The 23,756-nt window shown below is 65.0% G+C and overlaps 1 protein-coding gene across 3 annotated transcripts in view; it reads left to right on the forward strand.

The window, feature by feature from the left end:
- SBF1 (SET binding factor 1) overlaps window positions 1–23,593 on the forward strand; it is a 65,012-nt gene extending 41,419 nt beyond the window's left edge. The window contains exons 10-42 of one of the 3 annotated variants that reach the window (XM_053942188.1): window positions 532–609; window positions 1,361–1,474; window positions 2,256–2,384; window positions 2,832–2,930; window positions 3,588–3,792; window positions 4,398–4,510; window positions 5,248–5,397; window positions 5,489–5,557; window positions 5,960–6,118; window positions 6,429–6,688; window positions 7,238–7,410; window positions 7,950–8,023; window positions 8,112–8,307; window positions 9,436–9,563; window positions 10,120–10,295; window positions 11,632–11,771; window positions 12,052–12,259; window positions 13,504–13,700; window positions 14,651–14,788; window positions 15,762–15,857; window positions 16,377–16,454; window positions 16,978–17,162; window positions 17,679–17,855; window positions 18,332–18,433; window positions 18,508–18,693; window positions 19,003–19,129; window positions 19,208–19,338; window positions 19,861–20,094; window positions 20,858–20,968; window positions 21,236–21,447; window positions 21,577–21,664; window positions 21,785–21,916; window positions 21,998–23,593. In XM_053942188.1, coding sequence (XP_053798163.1) covers window positions 532–609; window positions 1,361–1,474; window positions 2,256–2,384; window positions 2,832–2,930; window positions 3,588–3,792; window positions 4,398–4,510; window positions 5,248–5,397; window positions 5,489–5,557; window positions 5,960–6,118; window positions 6,429–6,688; window positions 7,238–7,410; window positions 7,950–8,023; window positions 8,112–8,307; window positions 9,436–9,563; window positions 10,120–10,295; window positions 11,632–11,771; window positions 12,052–12,259; window positions 13,504–13,700; window positions 14,651–14,788; window positions 15,762–15,857; window positions 16,377–16,454; window positions 16,978–17,162; window positions 17,679–17,855; window positions 18,332–18,433; window positions 18,508–18,693; window positions 19,003–19,129; window positions 19,208–19,338; window positions 19,861–20,094; window positions 20,858–20,968; window positions 21,236–21,447; window positions 21,577–21,664; window positions 21,785–21,916; window positions 21,998–22,096 — 4,764 coding nt within the window. In that variant the 3' untranslated portion in view covers window positions 22,097–23,593. The remainder of the gene's footprint in view (window positions 1–531; window positions 610–1,360; window positions 1,475–2,255; window positions 2,385–2,831; window positions 2,931–3,587; window positions 3,793–4,397; window positions 4,511–5,247; window positions 5,398–5,488; window positions 5,558–5,959; window positions 6,119–6,428; window positions 6,689–7,237; window positions 7,411–7,949; window positions 8,024–8,111; window positions 8,308–9,435; window positions 9,564–10,119; window positions 10,296–11,631; window positions 11,772–12,051; window positions 12,260–13,503; window positions 13,701–14,650; window positions 14,789–15,761; window positions 15,858–16,376; window positions 16,455–16,977; window positions 17,163–17,678; window positions 17,856–18,331; window positions 18,434–18,507; window positions 18,694–19,002; window positions 19,130–19,207; window positions 19,339–19,860; window positions 20,095–20,857; window positions 20,969–21,235; window positions 21,448–21,576; window positions 21,665–21,784; window positions 21,917–21,997) is intronic. The other 2 variants (XM_053942189.1, XM_053942190.1) reach the window with 2 other exon arrangements.
- Window positions 23,594–23,756: the final 163 nt, after the last annotated feature.

The raw sequence follows: 23,756 nt of genomic DNA on the forward strand, positions 1-23,756 counted from the left end.
CCAGTGGCCTCTGGCCAACACCCTGGGAATGACACAGATTTCCATGGGAGCTGGGAGTGGAGCAGCAGGGGTTACCTCTGTGAGCCTTGGTTCCTGCCCTGGGGTGCTGCTGCCCCTGTCACAGTGGCCATTCCCAATCCAACGCCCTCTGATGTCCTGTGGTGCCGGGGGGGGGTTCCTTTGGCAGAGGTTTCTGGGAATGTGGTGCTGGCTCCCGGCCCAGGGCAGGAAGCAGCTGTGGCCTGGCTGCTCCTGTGTTCCCAAGGCACTGCTGGAGCAGCTCCTGCTCCTCCTGGGGCAATGTGGGGTGAAGGTTTCCTGGCAGAGCAGGAGGGGCTCCCTCTTCCCTGGGATCCCAGTGCCAGCTGTGCTTCCCAAGGCAGGGTCAGGCCTGACAGAGCATTCCTGATCCCCCGTGGTTTGTCTCCAAGCCCCTCAGACCTTTTCCACAGGGGCTGTGGGGTCTCTGGGGAAATCTCCTTGGCTTCTCCAGCCAGGAGGGGGGCTGAGCTGAGTGTCCTCCCTGGGCAGGTCCTGGACCCAGAGCTGGAGGTGGCCGACCTCGCCTTCCCCCCTTCCACCATTTCCGCCTCTTCCCTCAAGATGCAGGTGAGTGCTGGGAGGGAGAGGGTCCCTGAGTGAGGGGCTGTTCCCAGGACACCCTGGGCAGGAGGAGAGGGTCCCTGAGTGAGGGGCTGTTCCCAGGACACCCTGGGCAGGAGGAGAGGGTCCCTGGGAGAGGGGCTGTTCCCAGGACACCCTGGGCAGGAGGAGAGGGTCCCTGGGAGAGGGGCTGTTCCCAGGACACCCTGGGCAGGAGGAGAGGGTCCCTGAGTGAGGGGCTGTTCCCAGGACACCCTGGGCAGGAGGAAAGGGTCCCTGGGTGAGGGACTGTTCCCAGGGATACCCTGGGCAGGAGGAAAGGGTCCCTGGGTGAGGGACTGTTCCCAGGAACACCCCGGGCAGGAGGAGAGGGTCCCTGGGTGAGGGGCTGTTCCCAGGACACCCCGGGCAGGAGGAGAGGGTCCCTGGGAGAGGGGCTGTTCTCCAGAGATACCCTGGCTCTCTCACACCATTCCAGCTCCCTGTCCATCCAAGGCCACTGCTCCGAGCCCTGGCTGGCTCCTGCAGTGCCGTGGGCTCCGGATTCACGGCCAGGCTGGAGCAGACAGGGAATGTTTGGCCTTGCAGCATTCCCAGAGCTCCCTCTCCTCCCTGTGCCCCTTTTCCCTGGAGTCTCAGCCACATTCCCTGCCCTCACCCCGGGGTTGATCCCGTGCTGGGGGGAAATCCCTGCCCCGGGAGCTGCCCTGTCCACACCCTGTGCCCCACAAGCGCGGGCTGTGCTTCCCTGTTCCAGGACAAGGAGATCCGGGCCGTGTTCCTGCGCCTGTTTGCTCAGCTGCTGCAGGGCTACCGCTGGTGCCTGCACATCATCCGCATCCACCCCGAGCCCGTCATCCGCTTCCACAAGGTGAGGGCCTCGTCCGGGCCGGGCTGAGCCGGCCTGGGACAGCTGAGTCCAGGAAACAGCCCCGGGTTTCCAGGCAGTGACCTCCCCAGGGCTCCTGCCAGCCCACCTGCATCCCGTGTTTGTCCTCGAGCGTGCCGAGGTCTCCCGGGGCAGGCAGCGCTTCCCTGCCCGTGCCCCGGTGTGCTCGGGTGCTCCTGCAGAGCTCAGCGAGGAGGGAGCCCGGGCCTGCAGCTGGGCGATTTGGGAGATCTTGGCACTGCTGAGGGACCACCTGCAGTCCTCTGGCCCCGAGTCCCTCTGGCCTTGAGTTCCTGTGCCCCTCTGTCCCTGTGTCCCTGAGTCCCGCTGTCCCTGTGTCCCTATGACCTTGTATCCCTGTGTCCCCATGTCCCTGCATCCCTGTGTCCCTGTGCCCCTATGCCCCAGAGTCCTTCTGGCTTTGTGTCCTCATGTCCCTGTGCCCCCATGTCCTTGTGTCCCTCTGTCCCTGTATCCCTGTGTCCCTGTGTCCCAGAGTCCCTCTGGCTTTGTGTCCCCATGTCCCTGTGTCCCTCTGTCGCTCTGTCCCTGTGTCCCTGTGTCCTGCCTCTGCATGCCAAGGTGACACCAGAGCCCTTCCCTTGCCCCTTGTCCTGCTGCCACGGGCCAGAGGCTCAGCTTTCCATGCCAACCCTGTCCCTGCACCCAGGTGGCGCAGGGAAGGAGGTGGCACGGTCCCAGTGCCACCCAGCTGCCCATCCATGGCTTGGTGTCACCCACTCTGCTGACGTTCCCTTGGCAGGCGGCGTTCCTGGGCCAGCGGGGGCTCACGGAGGACGATTTCCTCACCAAGGTGCTGGAGGGGATGGCCTTCGCTGGCTTTGTCACCGAGCGCGGGGCTCCCTACCGCCCCATCGACCTCTTCGACGAGGTGAGGCCTCGGGGCGGCTCCCCTTCCCACATCCCGGGATCTGCGGGGCTGGGCGGGATCTGCGGGGCTGAGCGGGATCTGTGGGGCTGAGCGGGATCTGCCAGGGCTGAGCAGGATCTGCGGGGCTGAGCAGGATCTGCCAGGGCTGGGCGGGATCTGCCAGGGCTGGGTGGGATCTGCCAGGGCTGGGTGGGATCTGCCAGAGCTGGGTGGGATCTGCCATGGCTTGAGCGGGATCTGTGGGGTCTGAGCAGGATCTGCCAGAGCTGGGTAGGATCTGCCATGGCTTGAGCGAGATCTGTGGGGTCTGAGCAGGATCTGCCATGGCCTGAGTGGGATCTGCCATGGCCTGAGCGGGATCTGTGGGGCTGAGCGGGATCTGCCATGGCCCTGGGTTTGGGAGCGCCCCTGGAGCTGCTCCTGTCAGCCCTGTCCTGTCCTCCCCAGCTCGTGGCCTACGAGGTGAAGCGCATGAAGGCGGAGGAGGGGAACAAGCAGAAAATCCTGAGGCACATCAAGGAGCTGGCAGAGAAACTCTACAAAAATGTGAGTCCTGGAGCTCCTGGGCAGGAATGGGAATGTGCTGGGGGATACGGGGCAGGGAGAGCCTGGGTGGAGTCCTAGTCACTGTGTCCTCTCTCCATGAGCTCGTGGTGATGGTTCCTGTCCCTCCTTGCGCTGTCCTGTGTGGTCAGGCACATCCTCATGTGCCCAGAGGTCCTGGGAGTGGGATCCCCTGCTTTTATAGGGTCGCAGAATCCCAGAATCCCTGAGGCTGGAAAAGCCCTCCCAGCCCATCCAGTCCAAGCTGTGCCCAATGCCCACCTTGTCCCCAGCCCTGAGTGCCACCTCTGGGAATTCCTTGGGCACCTCCAGGGATGGGGGACTGGGCAGCCCCTTCAAGGCCTGACCACCCTTTCCAGGAGGAAATTCCTGCTGATGTCCACCCTGAGCCTTCCTGGCCCAGCTGGAGGTTTCCAGTGCCACCTGAGTGCCCCTGGGAGCCTCGACTGGCTGGGATGGAGCTCCTGCCGGCACTTGGCTCGTGGCCGTGCCACAGCTGTGCCACAGACCCTGGGGCTTGGGGGAGCGGATCCTGGGGCTTGCAGATTCCAGCTGGGAGCAGAGCAGGGGGCTGAGGGCTCCTGTCCGGGAGGGGACACGCAGCGGCCCCAGGGCTGAGCTGGAGCCGTCCCCGCGCAGGAGAACCCGTACCCCGCGGTGACCATGCACAAGGTGCAGAAGCCCACGGAGGGCTGTCACCTGCGCCTGCACCAGAAGCCCTTCCCTCGCCTGGACGAGGGCACCGTGCAGTGGATCATCGACCAGGCCACGGCCAAGCTGCAGACCGCCCCGCCCGCCGTCAAGGCTGAGAAGAAGTGCATGGTGCCCTCGGGACCCCCCATCGGTACGTGGGGCACGGGGGGGCCCTGCATGGGGGGCTGCTGGAGGCCATGGTGCCCTCGGGACCCCCATTGGTGTGTGGGGCACAGGGGACCCTGCTTTGAGGGGCTCCTGAAGGCCATGGTGCCCTCGGGACCCCCATTGGTGTGTGGGGCACAGTGGGGGGCTGCTGGAGGCCATGGTGCCCTCGGGACCCCCCATGGGTACAGGGGGACCCTGCTCTGGGGGGCTGCTGGAGGCCATGGTGCCCTTGGGACTCCCCCATGGGTACAAGGGGCATAGGAGACCCTGCTTTGAGGGGCTGCTGAAGGCCATGGTGTCCTCGGGACCCCCATGGGTGTGTGGGGCACAGGGGGACCCTGCTCTGGGGGGCTGCTGATGCCTTTGGGACACCCCATGGGTATGTGGGGCACAGGGGGACCCTGCTCTGGGTCACACCACAGGAGTAAAACACGGAGAAACAGCAGCTCTGACCCCTTTGGGGCTCTGAGCTCCCCAGGGGCTCCCAACACCCATGGAGGCCCTGTGGCCCCTTGGAGCAGGGGGACACCATGTCCCCACCGGGGTGCCCGTCCCACCCCGCCTGGCCTGAGTGGGATCTCTTCCCAGCTGCCATCCTGGAGCGCAACGGGAACGCCCTGGCCAACAGCGCCCGGCGCCTGGAGGTGGTCAGGAACTGCATCTCCTACGTCTTCGAGAACAAGATGCTGGAGGCCAAAAAGGTGAGGGGGGCTGGGGTTGGGGGGTCGGTGTCCTCTGTGGATGGAGAGGACATTCCCAGTCCTGTGCCCACATCCTGCTGGTTGGCTTAGGGTCAAAAAGTTGTGGAATCACTGAGTTACTGAGGTTGGAAAATCCCTCTGAGCCCATCGGGTCCAACCATCCGCAGCACTGCAAAGGCCATCCCTGCCCATGTCCCCAAGTGCCACATCCACATGGCCTTGAAATCCCTCCAGGGCTGGGGGCTCCAAACCCCCCTGGGCAGCCCCTGCTGAGGCCTGACCCCCCTTTCCATGGGGAAATTCCTGCTGATTTCCACCCTGAGGCTCCCCTGGCCCAGCTTGAATCTGTTCCCTGTCCTCCTGTCCCTGTTCCCTGGGAGCAGAGCCCCACTCCCACCTCAGTAAAAGGAGCATGGAGCCATTTGGATTGGCAATCCCTCTGGGACCATCAAGTCCCACCATTCCCCAGCACTGCCGTGGCCACCACTGCCCCGTGACGTGTCCCCCTCGTGGTGTTCCTGGGATTTTGGCTGGTGACTCCACACCAGCTCAACTCCACTGTTCCATCTCCCAGTGCCCCTGGGCTCCTCCCCCTCCTCCATGGCCGGCCACACCTGGAATTCTGTCCTGCTTTGTCTCCATGTCCGAGTGCATCCCGTGACAGTGGTGTGGGCCCGCTCCGTGTGGGAGCAGGACTGTCCCGGCGCCGTCCCACCCCACAAACCCCGTTCCCACAGCTGTTCCCGGCCGTGCTGCGCGCCATGAAGGGCCGGGCCGCCCGGCACTGCCTGACCCAGGAGCTGCACCTGCACGTGCAGCAGAACCGCGCCGTGCTGGACCACCAGCAGTTCGACTTCGTCATCCGCATGATGAACTGCTGCCTCCAGGTAGGCCGGGGCTGGGGGGCTCCTTCTTCCCCTGGGACAGGGCAGGGGTCGGCCTCGGAACGTCCCCTGCTCACCCCCGCTCCCTCCCCAGGACTGCACGGCCATGGACGAGCACGGCATTGCCGCCGCCCTGCTGCCGCTGGTCACCGCCTTCTGCAGGGTGAGTGACCGCAGTGTCCCCACCCCGGAGCCCTCAGGATCGCCCCAGGTGGCAGAGGCTGCAGGGGCGTGTCCCCTCAGCACTTGTCAGCCTACGGCTCCTGCCCAGAACCTTCCACCCAGCCCAGACTGGCCCGAGGCTCCCAGGGAGGCTGGAACACCTGTGGGAAAGGGGTTGTTCTGGAATGCCAGCTTGATCCCATGGTCAGGCTGGGCTGGTTGTGCTTCTGGGTGGGCTCTGAGCAAGAGAATTTTCAGGGAGTGCTGGAGGAGCTCTGGTGCAGACATGCCTCCTGCCTGCCCAGGGCTTTCCCAGTGACCGGCTGGAGGAGCAGGGACACTTGAGTGGAGAACTCAGCACAAAGGCTGTGTGCAGATGGATCTTTTCCACCTACTTCCACAGAAACTGAGCCCTGGCATCACCCAGTTTGCATACAGCTGCGTGCAGGAGCACGTGGTGTGGACCAACATCCAGTTCTGGGAGGCCATGTTCTACTGCGACGTCCAGAACCACATCCGGGCCCTCTACCTGGACAGCGCCGAGGAGAACCACGTGGAGCAGGTGGGAGGGTGGCCCAGGAGAGCTCTTCCCAAAGGGCTGGGGCTCATCACAGAGTTACAGAATGGGTTGGCTGGGAACCTCAAAGCCCTCCAGGGACACCTCCCACTGTCCCAGGCTAGTCCAGCCCCAGTGTCCAGCCTGGCCTTGGACATTCCAGGGATCCAGGGGCAGCCCCAGCTGCTCTGGGCACCCGTTCAGCTGCCTGTTCTGGGCAGCCTGCTGAGCTGAGGACGAGGGGCTGCACCCCAGCTGTGGGAGATCCCTGTGGGTCTGTCCATACAGACAGCCCCATCCCTTCCCCCTGCTCCAGGAGAGCGCGGAGGAGCCGCAGGAGGCCAAGTCGGCGCTGGAGATCGCGTCGGAGCAGCTGCGGCTGTGGCCCACCATGAGCCGGGAGAAGCAGCAGGAGCTGATCCAGAAGGAGGAGAGCACGGTGTTCAGCCAGGCCATCCACTACGCCAACAGGATGAGCTACCTGCTGCTGCCCCTGGACACCAGCAAGAACCGCCTGCTCCGCAGCTCCGGCCTGGGCGACGTGGAGAGCGTCAGCAACAGCTTCGTCACCAACAGGTGCTGGGGACATGGGGGACACCGAGCTGGGACAGAGCTCGTGCGGTGGGCCAGGCTGCTCTCAGGGAAAGATGTCCCTGCTCGCTGTGGGGGGTTGGACCAGATGGCCTGTGAGGGTTCTTTCCAATCCCAGCCATGCTGGGATTGCGGGCTTATGTCAGGATTGAGGTGGATTGTGGTGCTCAGGGGGGTTTCTGGGAGTAGGAGCTCTCCTGGGTCCATGCTGGGAGTGGGAACAGTCTTGGACTCCTGTCAGGAGTGGGAGGGAGCTTTCCAGCATCTCTGTTAGGAGTGGGAGCTCTCCTGGGATCATATCAGGAGTGGGAACTCTCCTGTGTTCCTATGAGGAGTGGGAGCTCTCCTGAGTCTGTATCAGCACTGGGAGCTCTCCTGGGATCATATCAGGAGTAGGAACTTTCCTGTGCTCCTATGAGGAGTGGGAGCTCTCCTGGTATCATATCAGGAGTGGGAGCTGTCCTGGGCCCATGCTGGGAGTGGCCCCTGGCCGGGGCTGTCCTGGGCTGACCCTTCCCCATTTCCCTCGGGAAGCATCGCGGGCAGCGTGGCCGAGAGCTACGACACCGAGAGCGGCTTCGAGGACGCCGAGAGCTCGGACGTGGCCAACTCCGTGGTAAGGTTCATCAACCGCTTCGTGGACAAGGTGTGCACCGAGAGCGGCGTCACCAACGAGCACCTCAAGGGGCTGCACGTCATGATCCCGGGTGAGGACACCGGGGTGGCCACGGGGGTCCCGCAGGAACAGCGGGAGAGGACACAGCGGGATCTGGGGGGGCAGAGTGGATTTGGGAAAGGCAGGGTGGGGTTTAAGCGGGATAGGGTGAGATTTGGGCAGGGCAGGATTTGGATAGGGCAGGTAGGATTTGGATAGAGTGGGATTCAGGTAAGGGAGGGCAGGATTTGGGTAGGATAGGATGGAATTTGAGCAGGGACATGGTGGGATTCTGGCAGGGCAGGTGGGATTTGGGCAGGGACAGGTTAGATTTGGGCAGGGACAGGAGGGATTCAGGCAGGACAGGGTGGGATTCGGGCAGGACAGGATGGGATTTGGGCAGGACAGGTTAGATTTGGGCAGGGAAAGGAGGGATTCAGGCAGGACAGGGTGGGATTTGGGCAGGACAGGTTAGATTTGGGCAGGGAAAGGAGGGATTCAGGCAGAACAGGGTGGGATTTGGGCAGGACAGGTGGGATTCGGGCAGGGATAGGGTGGGATTTGGGGCAGGACTCACCCCCTGTCCCACAGACATCGTGCAGATGCACATCGAGACCCTGGATGCCGTGCACAGGGAGAGCAAGAGGCTTCCTCCCATCCAGAAGGTAGGAATGCCCTGCTGGGCTGGGAGCAGAGCCAGGGGGGGGCTGTGAGACCCTCCCCACGGGCCTGAGCCCCCCGTTGTTCCCCCAGCCAAAGCTGCTGCGGCCCAACCTGCTGCTGGGGGAGGAGTGTGTGATGGAGGGGCTCCGCGTGTACCTGATGCCGGACGGGCGCGAGGAGGGCGCCGGGGGCAGCGTCGGGGGGCCCCCCCTGCTCCCCGCAGAGGGAGCCGTGTTCCTCACCACCTACAGGATCATCTTCAAGGGAACCCCCACGGACCCCCTGGGTGAGGGGCTGCGGCCTCGGGAAAGGGGAGCAGGGGAGAGGGCTGGGGTTCCCTGGGGATCAGAGGGATGTTTGGGGATGCTTAAGGAGGAGGGAGCTGGTCAGTGATCCATGGGGAATCAGGGGGCTGGTCAGTGATCCATGGGAATCAAGGAGCTGGTCAGTGATCCCTGGAGACCAGGGAGCTGGTCAGTGATCCCTGGGGTCATTGATCCCTGGGGAGCAGGGGGCTGGTCAGTGGTCCATAGGGATCAGGGGGCTGGTTAGTGATCCATGGGGATCAAGGAGCTGGTCAGTGATCCCTGGGGTCAGTGATCCATGGCAAGCAGGGGGCTGGTCAGTGATCCCTGGAGATCAGGGGGCTGGTCAGTGATCCCTGGGGATCGGGGGGATGGTCAGTGATCCTGAAGATTAGGGAACTGGTCAGTGATCCCGGGAAGTTGAGGGGCTGGTCAGTGATCCCTGGGGATCAGGGGGCTGGTTAGTGATCTCTGGGGTCAGTGATCCATGGGGATCAGGGAGCTGGTCAGTGATCCATGGGGATCAAGGAGCTGGTCAGTGATCCATGGGGATCAGGGGGCTGGTCAGTGATCCCTGGGGTCAGTGATCCATGGGGATCAGGGAGCTGGTCAGTGATCCATGGCAAGCAGGGGGCTGGTCAGTGATCCCTGGAGATCAGGGGGCTGGTCAGTGATCCCTGGAGATCAGGGGGCTGGTCAGTGATCCCTGGAAATCAGGGGGCTGGTCAGTGATCCCTGGAGATCAGGGGGCTGGTCAGTGATCCCTGGGGTCAGTGATCCATGGCAAGCAGGGGGCTGGTCAGTGATCCCTGGAGATCAGGGGGCTGGTCAGTGATCCCTGGGGTCAGTGATCCATGGCAAGCAGGGGGCTGGTCAGTGATCCCTGGAGATCAGGGGGCTGGTCAGTGATCCCTGGGGATCAGGGGGCTGGTCAGTGATTCTGGGGGATCAGGGCTGGTGATCCCTGGGGATCAGGGGTTGTTTCTGGCCGCTGTGTCCCACGGACCCGTGTCCATGGTGGGACAGACACGGAGGGTGGCCTGGCGTGGCGTGGCCCTGCCCGGGGCCAGGGCAGGGATGGAGCTGAGCCCTTCCTGTCCCGTGTCCAGTGGGGGAGCAGGTGGTGATCCGGTCCTTCCCCATCGCCTCGCTGACCAAAGAGAAGAAAATCAGCATCCAGGCCCAGGCGGATCAGTTCATCCAGGAGGGATTGCAGCTGCGCTCCTGCACATTCCAGGTGGGAGCCCGTGCTGGGAGAGAGCTCCCAAACCTGCCGTGCACAGGGACAGCCAGGAGCAGGAGTGGAGACTCCAGGAGGAAAGGGAGTGGGGCAGGGGAAAGGGAATGGGGCAGAGGAAAGGGAACGGGATAAAGGAAGGGGAATGGGACAGGGGAAAGGGGAATGGGATAAAGGAAGGGGAATGGGACAGGGGAAAGGGAATGGGACAGAGGAAAGGGAAGGGACAGAGGAAGGGGAATGGGATAAAGGAAGGGGAATGGGACAGAGGAAAGGGAATGGGACTGAGGAAAGGGAATGGGGCAGAGGAAAGGGAATGGGATAAAGGAAGGGGAATGGGATAAAGGAAAGGGAATGGGACAGAGAGGAAAGGGAATGGGACAGGGGAAAAGGGAAGGGACAGAGGAAGGGGAATGGGAATGCAGGGAGAGACAGGGCAGCCTCAGTCCAGCTAATGCCCATGGTGCTCCTGGGTGGATCCAAGCTCTGCCCTGATCCATGGGAAGGGCTGCCCCCTGGCCTGACCCCGCTGTCACCCCCACCCGTGCTCCCCCAGCTGCTGAAGATTGCCTTTGACGAGGAGGTGGCCTCGGACAGCGCCGAGATCTTCCGGAAGCACCTGCACAAGCTGCGCTACCCCCAGCACGTGCGCGGCACCTTCGCCTTCACCGTGGGCCAGTCCCCCAAGCAGGCCATGCAGCCCAAGGCCAAGGAGAAGAACCCCTCGCTCAGGTACCCGTGCCAGGAGAGGGAATCACACCTGGATGTGCCTCCTCCTCTGGGATCCCCCTCCTGTCCCTGCTCCGGCAGAGCCACCGGGCTGGGGGCACTCAGGGAAGGGGACACGGGGAGCTGAGCCCTCCTTGCTCAGACCCATCCTGGTGCAGGGTTTGCATTGCTGGAGATCAGAGAATCCTTAGGCTTGGAAAAGCTCTGTGAGACAATGACTCCAGCCATTCCCAGCACTGCCCTTGTCCCCAGGTGCCACATCCACACAGCTCTGGAATCCCTCCAGGGATGAGCGCTCCAGCCCTGTGTCAGAGCCCTTTCCAGGAGGGAATTTCCCAAAACCCACCCTGAGGCTGCCCTGGCCCAGCCTGAGGCCGTTCCCTCTCCTCCTGTCCCTGTTCCCTGGAGCACAGCCCGACCCCCCTGGCTGTCCCCTCCTGCCAGGGAGCTGTGGAGACCAAAGAGCTGCAGATGTCCCCTGTCCTGCAGTGTCCCCAGCCCCACACAGTCACACTGGGAAGGAAGGGTCACACTGGGAAGTGGGAGTTTGTTGCAGTGGTATCCCCTGCCTGAGGAGGTGTCCCACAGGAGGGGTTCCAGGGCCTGGGTGGCTCAGAGACACAGTGCTGCAGTGCTGGGTGACTTGGGGACATGGCCCTGCAGTGCTGGGTGACTCAGGCACGTTGTCCTGCAGTGCGGGGTGACTTGAGGACACATTATTCCTGCACTGGGTGTCTCGAGGACACTGATTTTGCACAGGGTGTCTCAGGGATGCGGGGCTGGGTGATTCAGGGACGTGGTCCTGCAGTGCTGGGTGACTTAGGGATGCAGTGCTGCAGTGCTGGGTGACTCAGGGACATTGTCCTGCAGCACTGGGTGACCTGGGGACACAGTCCTTCAGTGTTGAAGGACTGAGTAGCGTTGTCCTGCAGCACTGGCTGCGCCTCTGAGCCCAGGCTCAGCTGGCAGTGTCTCTGCCATGGATCCCCTGGTACCTGTGGTGGATCCCCAGGTCCCTGCCGTGGATTCCATGATCCCAGTAGATCCCCTGGTCCCTGTGCTGGATCCCTGTCCCTTGCTGTGATTTGGAGCCTCCTCTGGGATGAGCTGGAGCTCTGCCTGTGACAGCTCTGATCCAGAGCATGGGGCACGGCCCCATCCCACCTCCCCAAATCCCTTGGGAATGGCAGGAGCTGGGGCTCCTGCAGGGCCGGGGCGCTGGCAGGTGACACGTCCGTCCCCTCCCGTGTGACAGTGACCGCCCAGGCTGAGGGCTGCTCGTGGCTCTGGCTGCCTGGGTGACAGCGCTGTCCCTCTGTGCCCTTGCCCGTGTGCCCAGGACGCTGTCCAAGAACCTGGTGAAGAACGCCAAGAGGACGATCGGCCGGCAGTACGTGACCCGCAAGAAGTACACGCCCCCGGCCTGGGAGCAGCGGGGCAGCCAGCACTTCCCCGAGGACAACGAGGACGAGATCTCAGGTTGGGAACGCCCCGGGGAGGCCAGGGAGCGGTGGCACCTGGGAGAAGTCCGGGTGTCCCTGCGGTGGGAGCATCTCCCAGTTCCAGGTGCCGCCCCAGCCTTGGCTGCTGGTGGTGGCCAGCACGGAGGGAGGTCTAGGGTTGGCTGGAGAACCCCCCAGGAGTCTGGTGGTGGTGATGGTGACAGCAGCAGGGTGGGACATTGCTCCAGCCCATCCTCCCGCTGCTCTGGGACGCGGTGCGTGCGCCGAGGTGTCCCAGCCCCGCCGTGTCCCCGCAGTGTCCGAGGAGCTGGACAGGAGCACCCTGACGCCCGGCAGCACCATGAGGCCGTCGGAGAAGATGACCATGACGCACGTGGTGGAGCGCGCCTGCTGCCGGGACTACCAGCGCCTGGGGCTGGGCACGCTGAGCAGCAGCCTGACCCGCTCCAAGAATGAGCCCTTCCGCATCTCCACCGTCAACCGCATGTACGCCATCTGCCGCAGGTGAGCCGGCCCGGGCCGCGGATCCCCGCGGATCCCTGCTGATCCCTGTGGATCCCTGCTGATCCCTGCTGATCCCCGGAATTGCCGCTGATCCCTGCGAATCCCTGCTGATCCCTGCTGATCCCTACTGATCCCTGCTGATCCCCGCGGATCCCCGCGGATCCCTGCAGATCCCTGATGATCCCCACTGATTCCCGCTGATCACTGCAGATCCCCGTGGATCCCTCTGGATCCCTGTAGATCCCTGCAGATCCCTGTAGATCCCCGCAGATCCCCGTGGATCCCTGCGGATCCCTGCAGATCCTTGCGGATCCCTGTGGATCGCAGCAGATCCCTGCTGATTCCTGTGGATCCCCTGTGGATCCCTGCGAATGCCCACTGATCCCTGTGGATCCCTGCGGATCCCCGTGGATCCCTGCTATCTCTGTTGATCCCCGCTGATCCCTGCAGATCCCTGCTGATTCTCGCTGATCCCTGCTGATCCCCGTGGATCCCTGCTGATCCCCATAGATCCCTGATGATCCCAGCGGATCCCTGCTGATTCCCGCTGATCCCTGCTGATATCTGTGGATCCCCGCTGATCCCTGTGGATCCCCACGGATCCCTGCTGATCCCAGCAGATCCCAGTGTCACCGGGACACCCAGAGCCACCGGGATCAATAAAACCTTCCAGCGGTGCCAGCATCGCTTTGTCCTCCAAGCCAACCCAATCCCAGCCCGCAGCGCCCCACGACTTTCTCACTTACTGATGCGTTTTTAGCCAACGTTCATTGGCTCTGAGTTGCCCAATCCTCTTCATTCATCACTGTTCTGCCCTCTGTTGATTACTGATTTCTCACTTCTCGTGATTAGTCTGAATTTTCTGGTGTTTTTATAATGTTTTTGCCACATGGGGAGTTTCCAGCACTGAGGCTGAAATGTCTTTGTTAGTGTTTCCTTTGTCTTAATTTACTCCAATGTCTCCTTGGATGACCATGAGTCCTGGTCACTCCATCGTGTCCTTGGAGGGCCATGAATTCCGGCTCCCAGGTGTCGAGCCTTTAACTTCCTCGGGCTTTGTTCAGTGCAGCTTGCAGGGCTGGTTTTACCCAACTCGGAGTTAGATTTAATGACCCGAGGAGCAATCAGGTGTGTGGAGGAGGGTGATTAGCGCTGGCTCCAAGTGGGCACCGCTGAGGATTAATGAAAGCACTAACGAAGCCGGCTCAGGAGAGCCGTGCCATCCCCGGGCTCTGTGTCCGCAGCTACCCCGGGCTGCTGATCGTGCCGCAGAGCATCCAGGACAACACGATCCAGCGGATCTCGCGCTGCTACCGCCAGAGCCGCTTCCCCGTGGTGTGCTGGAGGAACTCCCGCACCAAGGCCGTGCTCCTGCGCTCCGGGGGCCTCCACGGCAAGGGCGTCGTCGGCCTCTTCAAGTCCCAGAACGCCCCAACCCCAGGTGACTGTCCCACCCTGCCCCGGCCGGAGCACAGCCGCGGCCGTGGGATCACCCCTGGCTCCGGGCAGTGACACTCAGGGGTCCCCTGGCTCTGGGCAGTGACACTCAGGGGTCCCCTGGCTCTGGGCGGTGACACTCAGGGTCTCTGCCTGCGGGCGGTGACACTCGGGGGTCTCTGGCTCCAGGCAGTGACACTCGGGGGTCTCTGGCTTGGGGTGGTGACACTCAGGGGTCCCCTGCCTCTGGACAGTGACAGTCAGGGGTCCCCTGGCTCCAGGCAGTGACACTCGGGGGTCCCCTGCCTCTGGACAATGACACTCAGGGGTCCCCTGCCTCTGGACAGTGACAGTCAGGGGTCCCCTGGCTCCAGGCAGTGACACTCGGGGGTCCCCTGCCTCTGGACAATGACACTCAGGGGTCCCCTGCCTCTGGACAGTGACAGTCAGGGGTCCCCTGGCTCCAGGCAGTGACACTCGGGGGTCCCCTGCCTCTGGACAATGACACTCAGGTGTCCCCTGGCTCTGGGTGGTGACACTCAGGGGTCCCCTGCCTCTGGACAGTGACACTCAGGGGTTCCCTGTCTCCAGGCAGTGACACTCAGGGGTCCCCTGGCTCTGGGGTGGTCACACAGGGGTCTCCCTGGCTTGAGGCAGTGATACGTGGGGGGTCTCCAGGATCCAGGCAGTGACACTCAGGGGTCTCCAGCTCTGTGTAGTGATGTTTGGGGGTCCCCTGGCTCTGGGAGGTGACACTCAGGGGTCTCCAGCTCTGCGAGGTGGCACTCGAGTGTCTCCCTAGCTTGGTGCAGTGATACCTGGGGGTCTCCCCAGCTCCAGGTGGTGGCACTCAGGGGTCTCCCCAGCTCTGGGTGGTTACCCTCAGAGGCCTCCTGGTTCTGGGCAGTGCCAAGCTGGGGCTGTCCAGGTGACACTCCGGGGTGTCCCCTGCAGGCCCCTCGCAGGCGGACTCCACGAGCCTGGAGCAGGAGAAGTACCTGCAGGCCGTCATCAATTCCATGCCCCACTACTCGGACGCCGGCGGGCGCAACACCCTCAGCGGCTTCACCTCGGCTCACATGAGCAGTGCAGGTGAGGGGGGCACAGGGGAGGGGGCACAGGTGGGCTCCTGCCAGCCCTGGCTCTTGCTGTGCGTCCCGAGGGAGCTGCTCTTTGGGCTCCCACATCCCAGGAGGCAGCGCAGCCTCTCCAGAGCTCCCAGCTCCAGCTGGGTCTCCCTGGCTTCGCGTGGGGATGGGTTTTGGGACATCTGGTGTCCCTGGAGCTGGGGGCACTGGGAGCCCTGGGGGTTTTGGGAAGCCCAGTGTCCCTGGAGCTGGGAGTGCTGGGAGCCAAAGCCTGTGCTGGGATCTGGGCACCTTCTGAGGGCCGGTGGGGACAGACCCTTCCCACCAGGATCTCAGCACTGCGTGTCCCCCACGCGTGGTGCCGGGGCCATTCTGGGGACCCCCGGTAAGTCTGCCTGGGTGTCCCTTCCCGAATGTCCCGTGCCAACTGTCCCTTCCCAGCTGGCCCTTCCTGCAGGGCAGAGCTCCATCCCGCCCTGCCACACTCTGGTGCCATCCATGCTGTCCCAGTGCCATCTGTCCTGTCCTGGTGCCATCCATCCTGTCCCAGTGCCATCCATGCTGTCCCATCATCCCACCCATCACCACCGTGGACACATCAGGGGCTGGGGGCTCTGGGGAGCCCAGGGGGGCTCCCTGATGCTGAAGGCAGAGAACTTCCCAACAGCCCCTCCGAGGCCTTTCCCCGGTGTGAGGGGACGTGTCCAGCGCGCTCAGCCTGGCTCTGAGGGTGCCACGGGTGACCTGGCAGGGCTGGCACAGGGTGGCCCCACCGTGGGCTGGGGGCCGAGCCCCCTCCTCCAGGGCTGCCCCGGGCACTGGTTTTCCGTGGCTCCAGCTGGACGGTGCTTCCCGCGCTGGCTCCGCATCCCCGGGGTTCCGCTTGCTGCCGCTTCCTCCCGGCCCCTGCCCTGGCTCCGGGAGGGCCTCGGGAGCCCCGGGAGGCCTCGGGAGCTGACGTTCTCTTGGTGCTGCAGATTTCTCCGACAAGAGGCAGCAGCCTAAGCTGGGATCGCTCATGAAGCAGGTGATGGGAGGGAAGGACGAAGGGCCTGGGACTTTGAGCCGCGGAGGTGAGGACGGGGCGGGGCCGCTGCCTGGGGGCCTGGCCGAGACCCCCAGCCCCGGGCAGCTCTCGTAGAGTAGATGCTTCTCTGGGGGGAGCAGGTGATCCCCTGGGGAGAGCAGGTGATCCCCTGGGGAGAGGAGGTGATCCCCTGGGAAGAGTAGGCGATTCCTTGGGAAGAGCAGGTGATTCCCTGGGAAGAGCAGATGATCCCCTGGGAAGAGCAGATGATTCTTTGGGAAGAGCAGATGATTCCCTGGGAAGAGCAGGCAATTCCTTGGGAAGAGCAGATGATCCCCTGGGAAGAGCAGGTGATCCCCTGGGAAGAGCAGGTGGTTCCCTGGGAAGAGCAGGTGATCCCCTGGGAAGAACAGGCAATTCCCTGGGAAGAGCAGGTGCTCCCCTGAGCTGCAGGCGCAGGGAGGGAGGGAGGGCTCTGCCTCAGCCCGGCGCCATCGCCTCCATCCCATTCCCTGTCCGTGGCTCCGTGTCCCTTGCTGAGGTCACTTTCGTCCTGTGCCCCCAGGGCTGGGTCACAGAGCCAGGGTCATCACCCTGTCCACCCCCAAGTGCGCGTCGCCGAAGGGCCGCGAGACGCCCCGAGGTACGGACGCGCCCGAGCCGGCCGGGTGTGACTGACCACTGACCCCCCACTCACTCACTCACTCACTCACTCACTCCCTGCCCCTCACCACTAATGGCCAGTAACCCCAGTAACCCCCGAGCCCCCCTGCTGCTCCAGGTGTGCCATGGGCACGGTAAGTACCGGGCAGCCTCGCCAGGTTTGCTTTGGGCTCCTCGGCCTCTGCGGTGCCGGGCGGCGGGGCCGGGGCGGGGCGCAGCTGGTGGCAGGGCTGTGGCGCAGGTGGCAGGTCCTGGTGACGCTGGAGTGGGGTGTGACAGCGCCAGTGACCAGACACGGAGCGGCCGGGATCGGAATCCAGCGGGCAGGAATTCCCGCAGCACCCAGAGGGAGAAGGAGCCAAAGCAAACCTGGTGCCCAGCACCTCCCTGGCATGTGCCCCCCGGGCCGGGCCGCGGGGACAGCTGGGCCCCCCCAGCTGGGGACGTGGGGCCAGCGCAGCCCCCGAGCCCCGGCCCCGCCCTGATCCGCCCCGATCCCGCAGGGAAGTGGGGCAGCATCCGGGCCAGCGGCCGCATGAGCAGCTACGCCCTGAACGTGGAGATCGGGTCCCGCCTGGCGGGGAAGGACCTGCTGGGGACGCAGCACAACGGGACCCCCGCCGAGCCCTCCTTCCTGCGGCAGCACCGCGCCTCGCTCTACATCATCGGGGACAAGTCCCAGCTGAAGGTGACACCCGGCACTGCCACCTCGCGGGAGGGACGGAGCTGGGACGGGGCTGGAGCCCCAGGAGAGGCCGAGGGAGCTGGGAAGGGGCTGAGCCTGGAGCAAAGGAGGCTCAGGGGGGACCTTGTGGCTCTGCACAAGTCCCTGCCAGGAGGGGACAGCCGGGGGGGTCGGGCTGTGCTCCAGGGAACAGGGACAGGAGGAGAGGGAACGGCCTCAGGCTGGGCCAGGGGAGGGGCAGGGTGGGCAGCAGCAGGAATTTCCTCATGGAAAGGGGGTCAGGCCTTGGCAGGGGCTGCCCAGGGGGGAGGGTTTGCAGTCCCATCCCTGCAGGGATTTCAAAGCCATGTGGATGTGGCACTTGGGGACACGGTCAGTGGTGGCCTTGGCAGTGCTGGGGAACATGGTTGGACTCCACGGTCTCGGAGGGCTTTTCCAATCCAAGGAATTCCCTGATCCCAAGGGTGGCAGTGGCTGAGGCCAGCCCAGGCCAGCCCAGGCCTTGCTGTCCCTCCGCAGGGCGTGAAGCCGGACCCGCTGCAGCACTGGGAGGTGGTGCCCATCGAGGTGTTCGACGTGCGCCAGGTCAAGGCCAGCTTCAAGAAGCTGATGAAGGCCTGCGTGCCCGGCTGCCCCTCCAGCGACCCCAGCGTGGCCTACCTGCGCTCCCTGGAGGAGTCGGAGTGGCTGTCCCAGGTCAGTCACCCCACAGCCAGGGCCTGGCCCTCCCCTGCCCTGCGGCCTCTCCTGGGGCTCTGAGCGAGGATGGGCTCCAGTGCCCTGTGCAGAGCAGCACTGGGACACCCTGGGGACACGTAGGGGGCTGTGAGGGACAAGGGTGGGACAATGCAGAGCTCGGCTCTGTGGTGCTGGACGGAGCTGCTGGCCAGGAATGCCGGGCAGGAGCTGTGGGGTGCTCCAGAGGGGCTGGGACAGGGCAGTGCCAGGATGAGCCTGGCAGCGGCCCAGGGGGACAGGTCCAATGTGGAGCCATGGGAGGGGTCCCACTCTGGAGGTGTGAGGGTCCCCTGTCCCTGCTGCCGTGTCTGAGCACGGGGTGGTGGCTCCCGTGACCCCCGGGCGTGGCCTCACTCTGGAGAAGGGGACACTGCCCCGACACCCAGCCCAGGAACTCCCTGTGCCCTCCTCACTCCTGGCCCTGCCCCTGGCAGATCCACAAGATCCTGCAGATCTCGGTGCTGGTGGTGGAGCTGCTGGACACGGGCTCGTCCGTGCTGGTCAGTCTGGAGGACGGCTGGGACATCACCACCCAGGTGAGAGCCCGGCGGCGGCCGGGGTGGCCCCGTGGCCATCCCCCCGCAGCTCCTCGAGCCCCCTGTCCCCGCAGGTGGTGTCCCTGGTGCAGCTCCTGTCCGACCCCTACTACCGGACGCTGGAGGGCTTCCGGCTGCTGGTGGAGAAGGAGTGGCTGTCCTTCGGCCACCGCTTCAGCCACCGCGGCGCCCAGACCCTGGCGGGCCAGAGCAGCGGCTTCGCCCCCGTCTTCCTCCAGTTCCTGGACTGCGTGCACCAGGTGAGCCCTGGGACCTGGGCCAGGGGACCCCCGAGTGACCGGTGGGGACCCCTGGGTGCCCCCCAAGCTTCCCCAAATCCGTGAGTGCCCAGTGGGAACCCCAGCATCCAGAGGGACCCCTCAGTGCCTACTGGAACCCCCAAGTGTCCCCCTGAGCCCCCTGAGCACCCAGTGGGAGCCCCGAGTGCCCAGCGGGGCCCCCGAGCCCGCAGCAGGACCCCCGAGCCCTGGGAGTGCCCTGGGGCAGGCGGGAGGGCCCAGGCCAGCCCCGTGTCCGTGGATCCGAGCTGTCCCGGGGCTCTCCCGCAGATCCACCTGCAGTTCCCCATGGAGTTCGAGTTCAGCCAGTACTACCTGAAGTTCCTCAGCTACCACTACATTTCCAACCGCTTCCGGACATTCCTGCTGGACTCGGACTACGAGCGCATCGAGCTGGGTGAGCGCGGCGTGCGGGGCCAGGGGTGGCACCTGTCCCTGCCCCCCGTCACACCCGGTGTCCCCTCTGTCCCCCCAGGGCTCCTGTACGAGGAGAAGGGCGAGCGGAAGGGCCAGCAGGTCTCCAAATCCATCTGGGATTACATCGACCGCCTCAACAAGAAAGCTCCCATCTTCTTCAACTACCTGTACGCACCTGAGGACGGGGAGGTGAGAGCTGGGGGCACCTGGGGCACCTGGAGGGGGCCTGGGAGCACCCCAGGATCCTCCCTGCAGGAGCAGCTGGAGCTGGGATTTCTCCACTGGGAAGGGACCCCAGAGCCCCTGCAGTGCCACCCCTGCCATGGCAGGGACACCTCCCACTGTCCCAGGCTGCTCCAGCCCCAGTGTCCAGCCTGGCCTTGGGCACTGCCAGGGATCCAGGGGCAGCCCCAGCTGCTCTGGCAATTCCAGCCCAGCCAGGAATTCCCAATTCCCAAGATCCCATCCATCGCTGCCCTCTGGCAGTGGGAGCCATTCCCTGTGTCCTGTCCCTCCAGGCCTTGTCCCCAGTCCCTCTCTCCTGGGGCCCCTTCAGGCCCTGCCAGGGGCTCTGAGCTCTCCCTGGAGCCTTTCTCTCTCCAGGCTGGGCACTGCCAGCGCTCCATGTGGACACGCTGTCCCCGTGGTCTGGCTGGGAATGTCCAGCCTGGCCCCGCTGCCCTTCCTGAGCCGCCCCTGCCCCTCCCCCAGGTGCTGAGGCCATACAGCAACATCTCCAACCTGAAGGTGTGGGATTACTACACGGAGGAGACGCTGTCCGAGGGGCCCCCGTACGACTGGGAGCTGGCGCAGGGGCAGCCGGAGCCGGCGGAGGAGCCGGATCGCCAGGACACGGCGGCCCCGCAGAGCAAGCGCCGCATCATCTGGCCCTGCTACGACAACCGCAGCCGCGTGGAGCCCGACGCCATCTCCAAACTGCTCGAGGTCGGCACCGCTGCCCCGGGGATGGCACCCGGCAGAGCCCCGGCACAGGGACAGCGGCCCCGGGACAGGGACAGCGGCCCCGGGACAGGACAGCGGCTCTGGGACAGGGACAGCGGCCCCAGCACAGGGACAGCGGCCCCGGGACAGGGACAGCGGCTCTGGGACAGGGACAGCGGCCCCAGCACAGGGACAGCGGCCCCGGGACAGGACAGTGGCTCTGGGACAGGGACAGTGGCCCCAGCACAGGGACAGCGGCCCCAGCACAGGGACAGCGGCCCCGGGACAGGACAGCGGCCCTGGCACAGGGACAGCGGCCCCGGGACAGGACAGCGGCCCTGGCACAGGGACAGCGGCCCCAGCACAGGGACAGCGGCCCCGGAACAGGGACAGTGGCTCCAGCACAGGGACAGCGGCCCCGGAACAGGGACAGTGACCCCAGCACAGGGACAGCGGCCCCGGGACAGGGACAGCAGCCCCGGGACAGGGACAGCGGCCCCGGAACAGGGACAGTGGCTCCAGCACAGGGACAGCGGCCCCGGGACAGGGACAGCGGCCCCGGGACAGGGACAGTGGCTCCAGCACAGGGACAGCAGCCCCGGGACAGGGACAGCGGCCCTGGGACAGGGACGGTGACCCCAGGACAGGGACAGCAGCCCCAGGACAGGGACAGTGACCTCGGGACAGCAACGGTGACCCCAGGACAGCGACAGTGACCCCAGGGGTTTTGTCCCCTCCGGGGCTGATGCTGGAATTCCCCCCACAGGAGTTGCACAACCTGGAGATGGAGCTGGGGCAGGTCCCGGAGCGCTGGAAGGACACGTGGGACAAGGTGAAAGCGTCCCAGCGCACGGAGGGGCGGCAGGAGGGCAGCAGGGTAGGTGACAGGGCGTGACAGGGCTGTGCCAGGCACCGTCACAGGATGTGACAGGGTGTGACAGTGTGTGACAGGGTGTGGGCGTAGCTGTGGCAGGGGCTGTGATGGGGCTGTGATGGTGTGACAGGGTGTGGCAGGAGCTGTGACAGAGGTGTGACAGGGTGTGGCAGGCTGCTGCTGGTTCTGACGGTGGTTGTGGTGCTGGTTCTGCTGCTGCTGCTGCTGGTGCTCAGCCCCAGCCCCCCTCACGCTGTCCCTGTCCCGCAGACCCCCAGCTCCTTGCTGATGTCATCGGGGCTGTCCCACCACCGGCGCTCGCTGGGCGTGTACCTGCAGGAGAGCGGGGTGGGCTCCACGCTCAACCTCAGCCTGGACAGCGACACCAGCAGCACCTCCACCCCGTCCAGCGGGAAGCCGGGCGGCCGCCGCAGCACCTCCACCCTCTACAGCCAGTTCCAGATGTCCGAGAGCGAGAACAGGCAGGCGGGGCTGGGAGTGGGCTGGGAATGCCGGCAGTGGGAGGGGGATCCCTCCCGGGGGAACAGGACATGGATCCCGGTGGGTTTCCATCCCTGACCCCGCTGTTCTGGCCCCTTCCTGCCCCGCAGATCCTACGAGGGGTCTCTGTACAAGAAAGGCGCCTTCATGAAACCCTGGAAGTCTCGGTGGTTTGTGCTGGATAAAACCAAACATCAGGTACTGGGTGGGCCCCGGGGTCTGTCCTGTCCCTCTGTCCCATCCCATCCCATCCCATCCCATCCCATCCCATCCCATCCCATCCCATCCCTGCCCTGCCCTGAGCCGGCTCTCCCGCAGCTGCGGTACTACGACAGCCGGATGGACACAGAGTGCAAGGGGGTCATCGACCTGGCCGAGGTGGAGTCCATCACCCCGGGGACCCCCACCATGGGGGCCCCCAAGACGGTGGATGAGAAAGCTTTCTTCGACGTGAGTGTCCGCAGGGGCTGGCGCTGGGCAGCTCCGGTCACTCCCAGCGCAGCCCTCAGCCCCTCCTGTCTCTGCCCGCAGCTGAAGACGACGAAACGAGTTTACAATTTCTGCGCCCAGGACGTGCAGCTGGCCCAGCAGTGGATCGACCGCATCCAGAGCTGCCTGTCGGACGCGTGAGCCCGGCTCAGCGGAGCCGCAATTCCAGGCACGGTTGCCGGGCCCGCAGCGGGAGCAGAGGCAGCGCCAGGCTCGAGGCCGAGCCCAGGACTGAGGGAGAGGAGGAGCGGCCCTTCCTCCCACCCGCCGGGCAGGACGGGCGTGTCCGGGGTGGGTGGCACAGGGAGGGATTCCTCGCGTTGAAGCGGGCGGGGACCCCGTCCCGCCCCCAGCCCCGTCTGAGCCGTGTCGTGACCCCGTGTCCTCCGTGTGCCCCAGCCCCGCTCCCTGGGCAGGGGGTCCTGCACCCCACACCCCCACCCCACACTGCTGGGGGAGGCAGAGCTAACCCCTCGTCCTGCCCCTCGTCCTGCTCCCCTGCATGTCTGCCAGAGTCCCCCGTAACCTTCCCTGCCCCTCCCGGCCTGGGAGCGAGTCCTGGGCTCCGCTCCCTCCCGCTGGAGCCGGGACCTGCAGCTCAGGGGATGGCAGAGGGGACAGCGCGGGAGCACCGGGACCATCCCGTGTCGTGTCCCACCCTGGAGCCGCTCCCAGCTGTGCACAGGAACGGGAATGCTGGGAATGTTGGGATGCTGCAGGCGCTGGCTCCGTGTCCCTGGGGGGAATGTGGCCGTGGCCACTCTGCTCCCAGCGGGCCAGGGGCTGCCTGTCCTGGCTGGGACAGTCTCTACCTCCAGGCTGGCTGTCCCGGGGGGCACATTCCCTGCGGGAGGTGCCAAATGCTGCAGCCTCCTGGGTGCCCCTCTGTCCCCTCCCGGGGGGTGGGGACCAGACCAGCCCCGGGATGAGGGTCCCCTCTGGCTGCAGCCACACGGGGCTGGGACAGGGCTGGGACAGTGGCCCTGCAAGTGCCACCTGGTGTCTGCAGGGTCTCTTTTGCACAGGTCACACCCCCAGCCCTCAGGGCTCTCCTCCCTCCAACCCCCCCCCCCCCCCCCCCCCCACCGGGTGCCCCCTTTGTGCTCTGCCTGTGCCCAGCCGGGGGGGCCCAAGGGAGCAGCTCCTGTCCCTGTCCCTGTCCCTGTCCCTGCTGTCCCACCCACTGCTGCTGCCCCTCAGTGCCGGGGGTGGCTCTCGGTACCGAATCGGCTCCTGCAGCCCCCCCCCGCCCCCGCACTGGTGTGAACTGGGGGTCCGGCGTGGGGGGACCCCAGAGGGCACCGTGGGGTCACTGCAGCCCCACTGCCACCCGGGACCCCCCAGCACCCCCAGGACTGACCCCCCCAGCTCCGCCAGCCCCTCCACCTGTCTTGTTTTTAAAGTCCAGCGTTTTATTTCAGTGCAGAGCTCTTTGTACAGTCACCCCGTTCCTCTGTACCATCCTGGCTGTGCAGGTGTAACACGGAGGTTTTGTAACTTACCTGAGCAGTTGTAGATTATTGAAGTTTCTGTACATTGTGTCAAACATGCAGAGTCCTTGTATTGTATTTGTGCCTAGAGGAAAAGGTTATTCTATAAAAAGAAAACTAACAGAATTTAATAAAAAAATTAATATGAGAGACGCTCCTTTTGCTTTGCTGAGCACCAGGAAAGAGGGCAGAGCCTCGGGAAGCACAGGACGGGCTCAGCTCCTGTGTCACAGGGCAGAGCTCCTGGGGGATCCTGGCTCAGGGACCTTTGCTGGATCCGCTCTGTCCCACCTGCTCCTGCTGGGGCTGCC

Source organism: Vidua chalybeata, chromosome 5, assembly GCF_026979565.1.
Source record: "Vidua chalybeata isolate OUT-0048 chromosome 5, bVidCha1 merged haplotype, whole genome shotgun sequence".
Taxonomy (NCBI): Eukaryota; Metazoa; Chordata; class Aves; order Passeriformes; family Viduidae; genus Vidua; species Vidua chalybeata.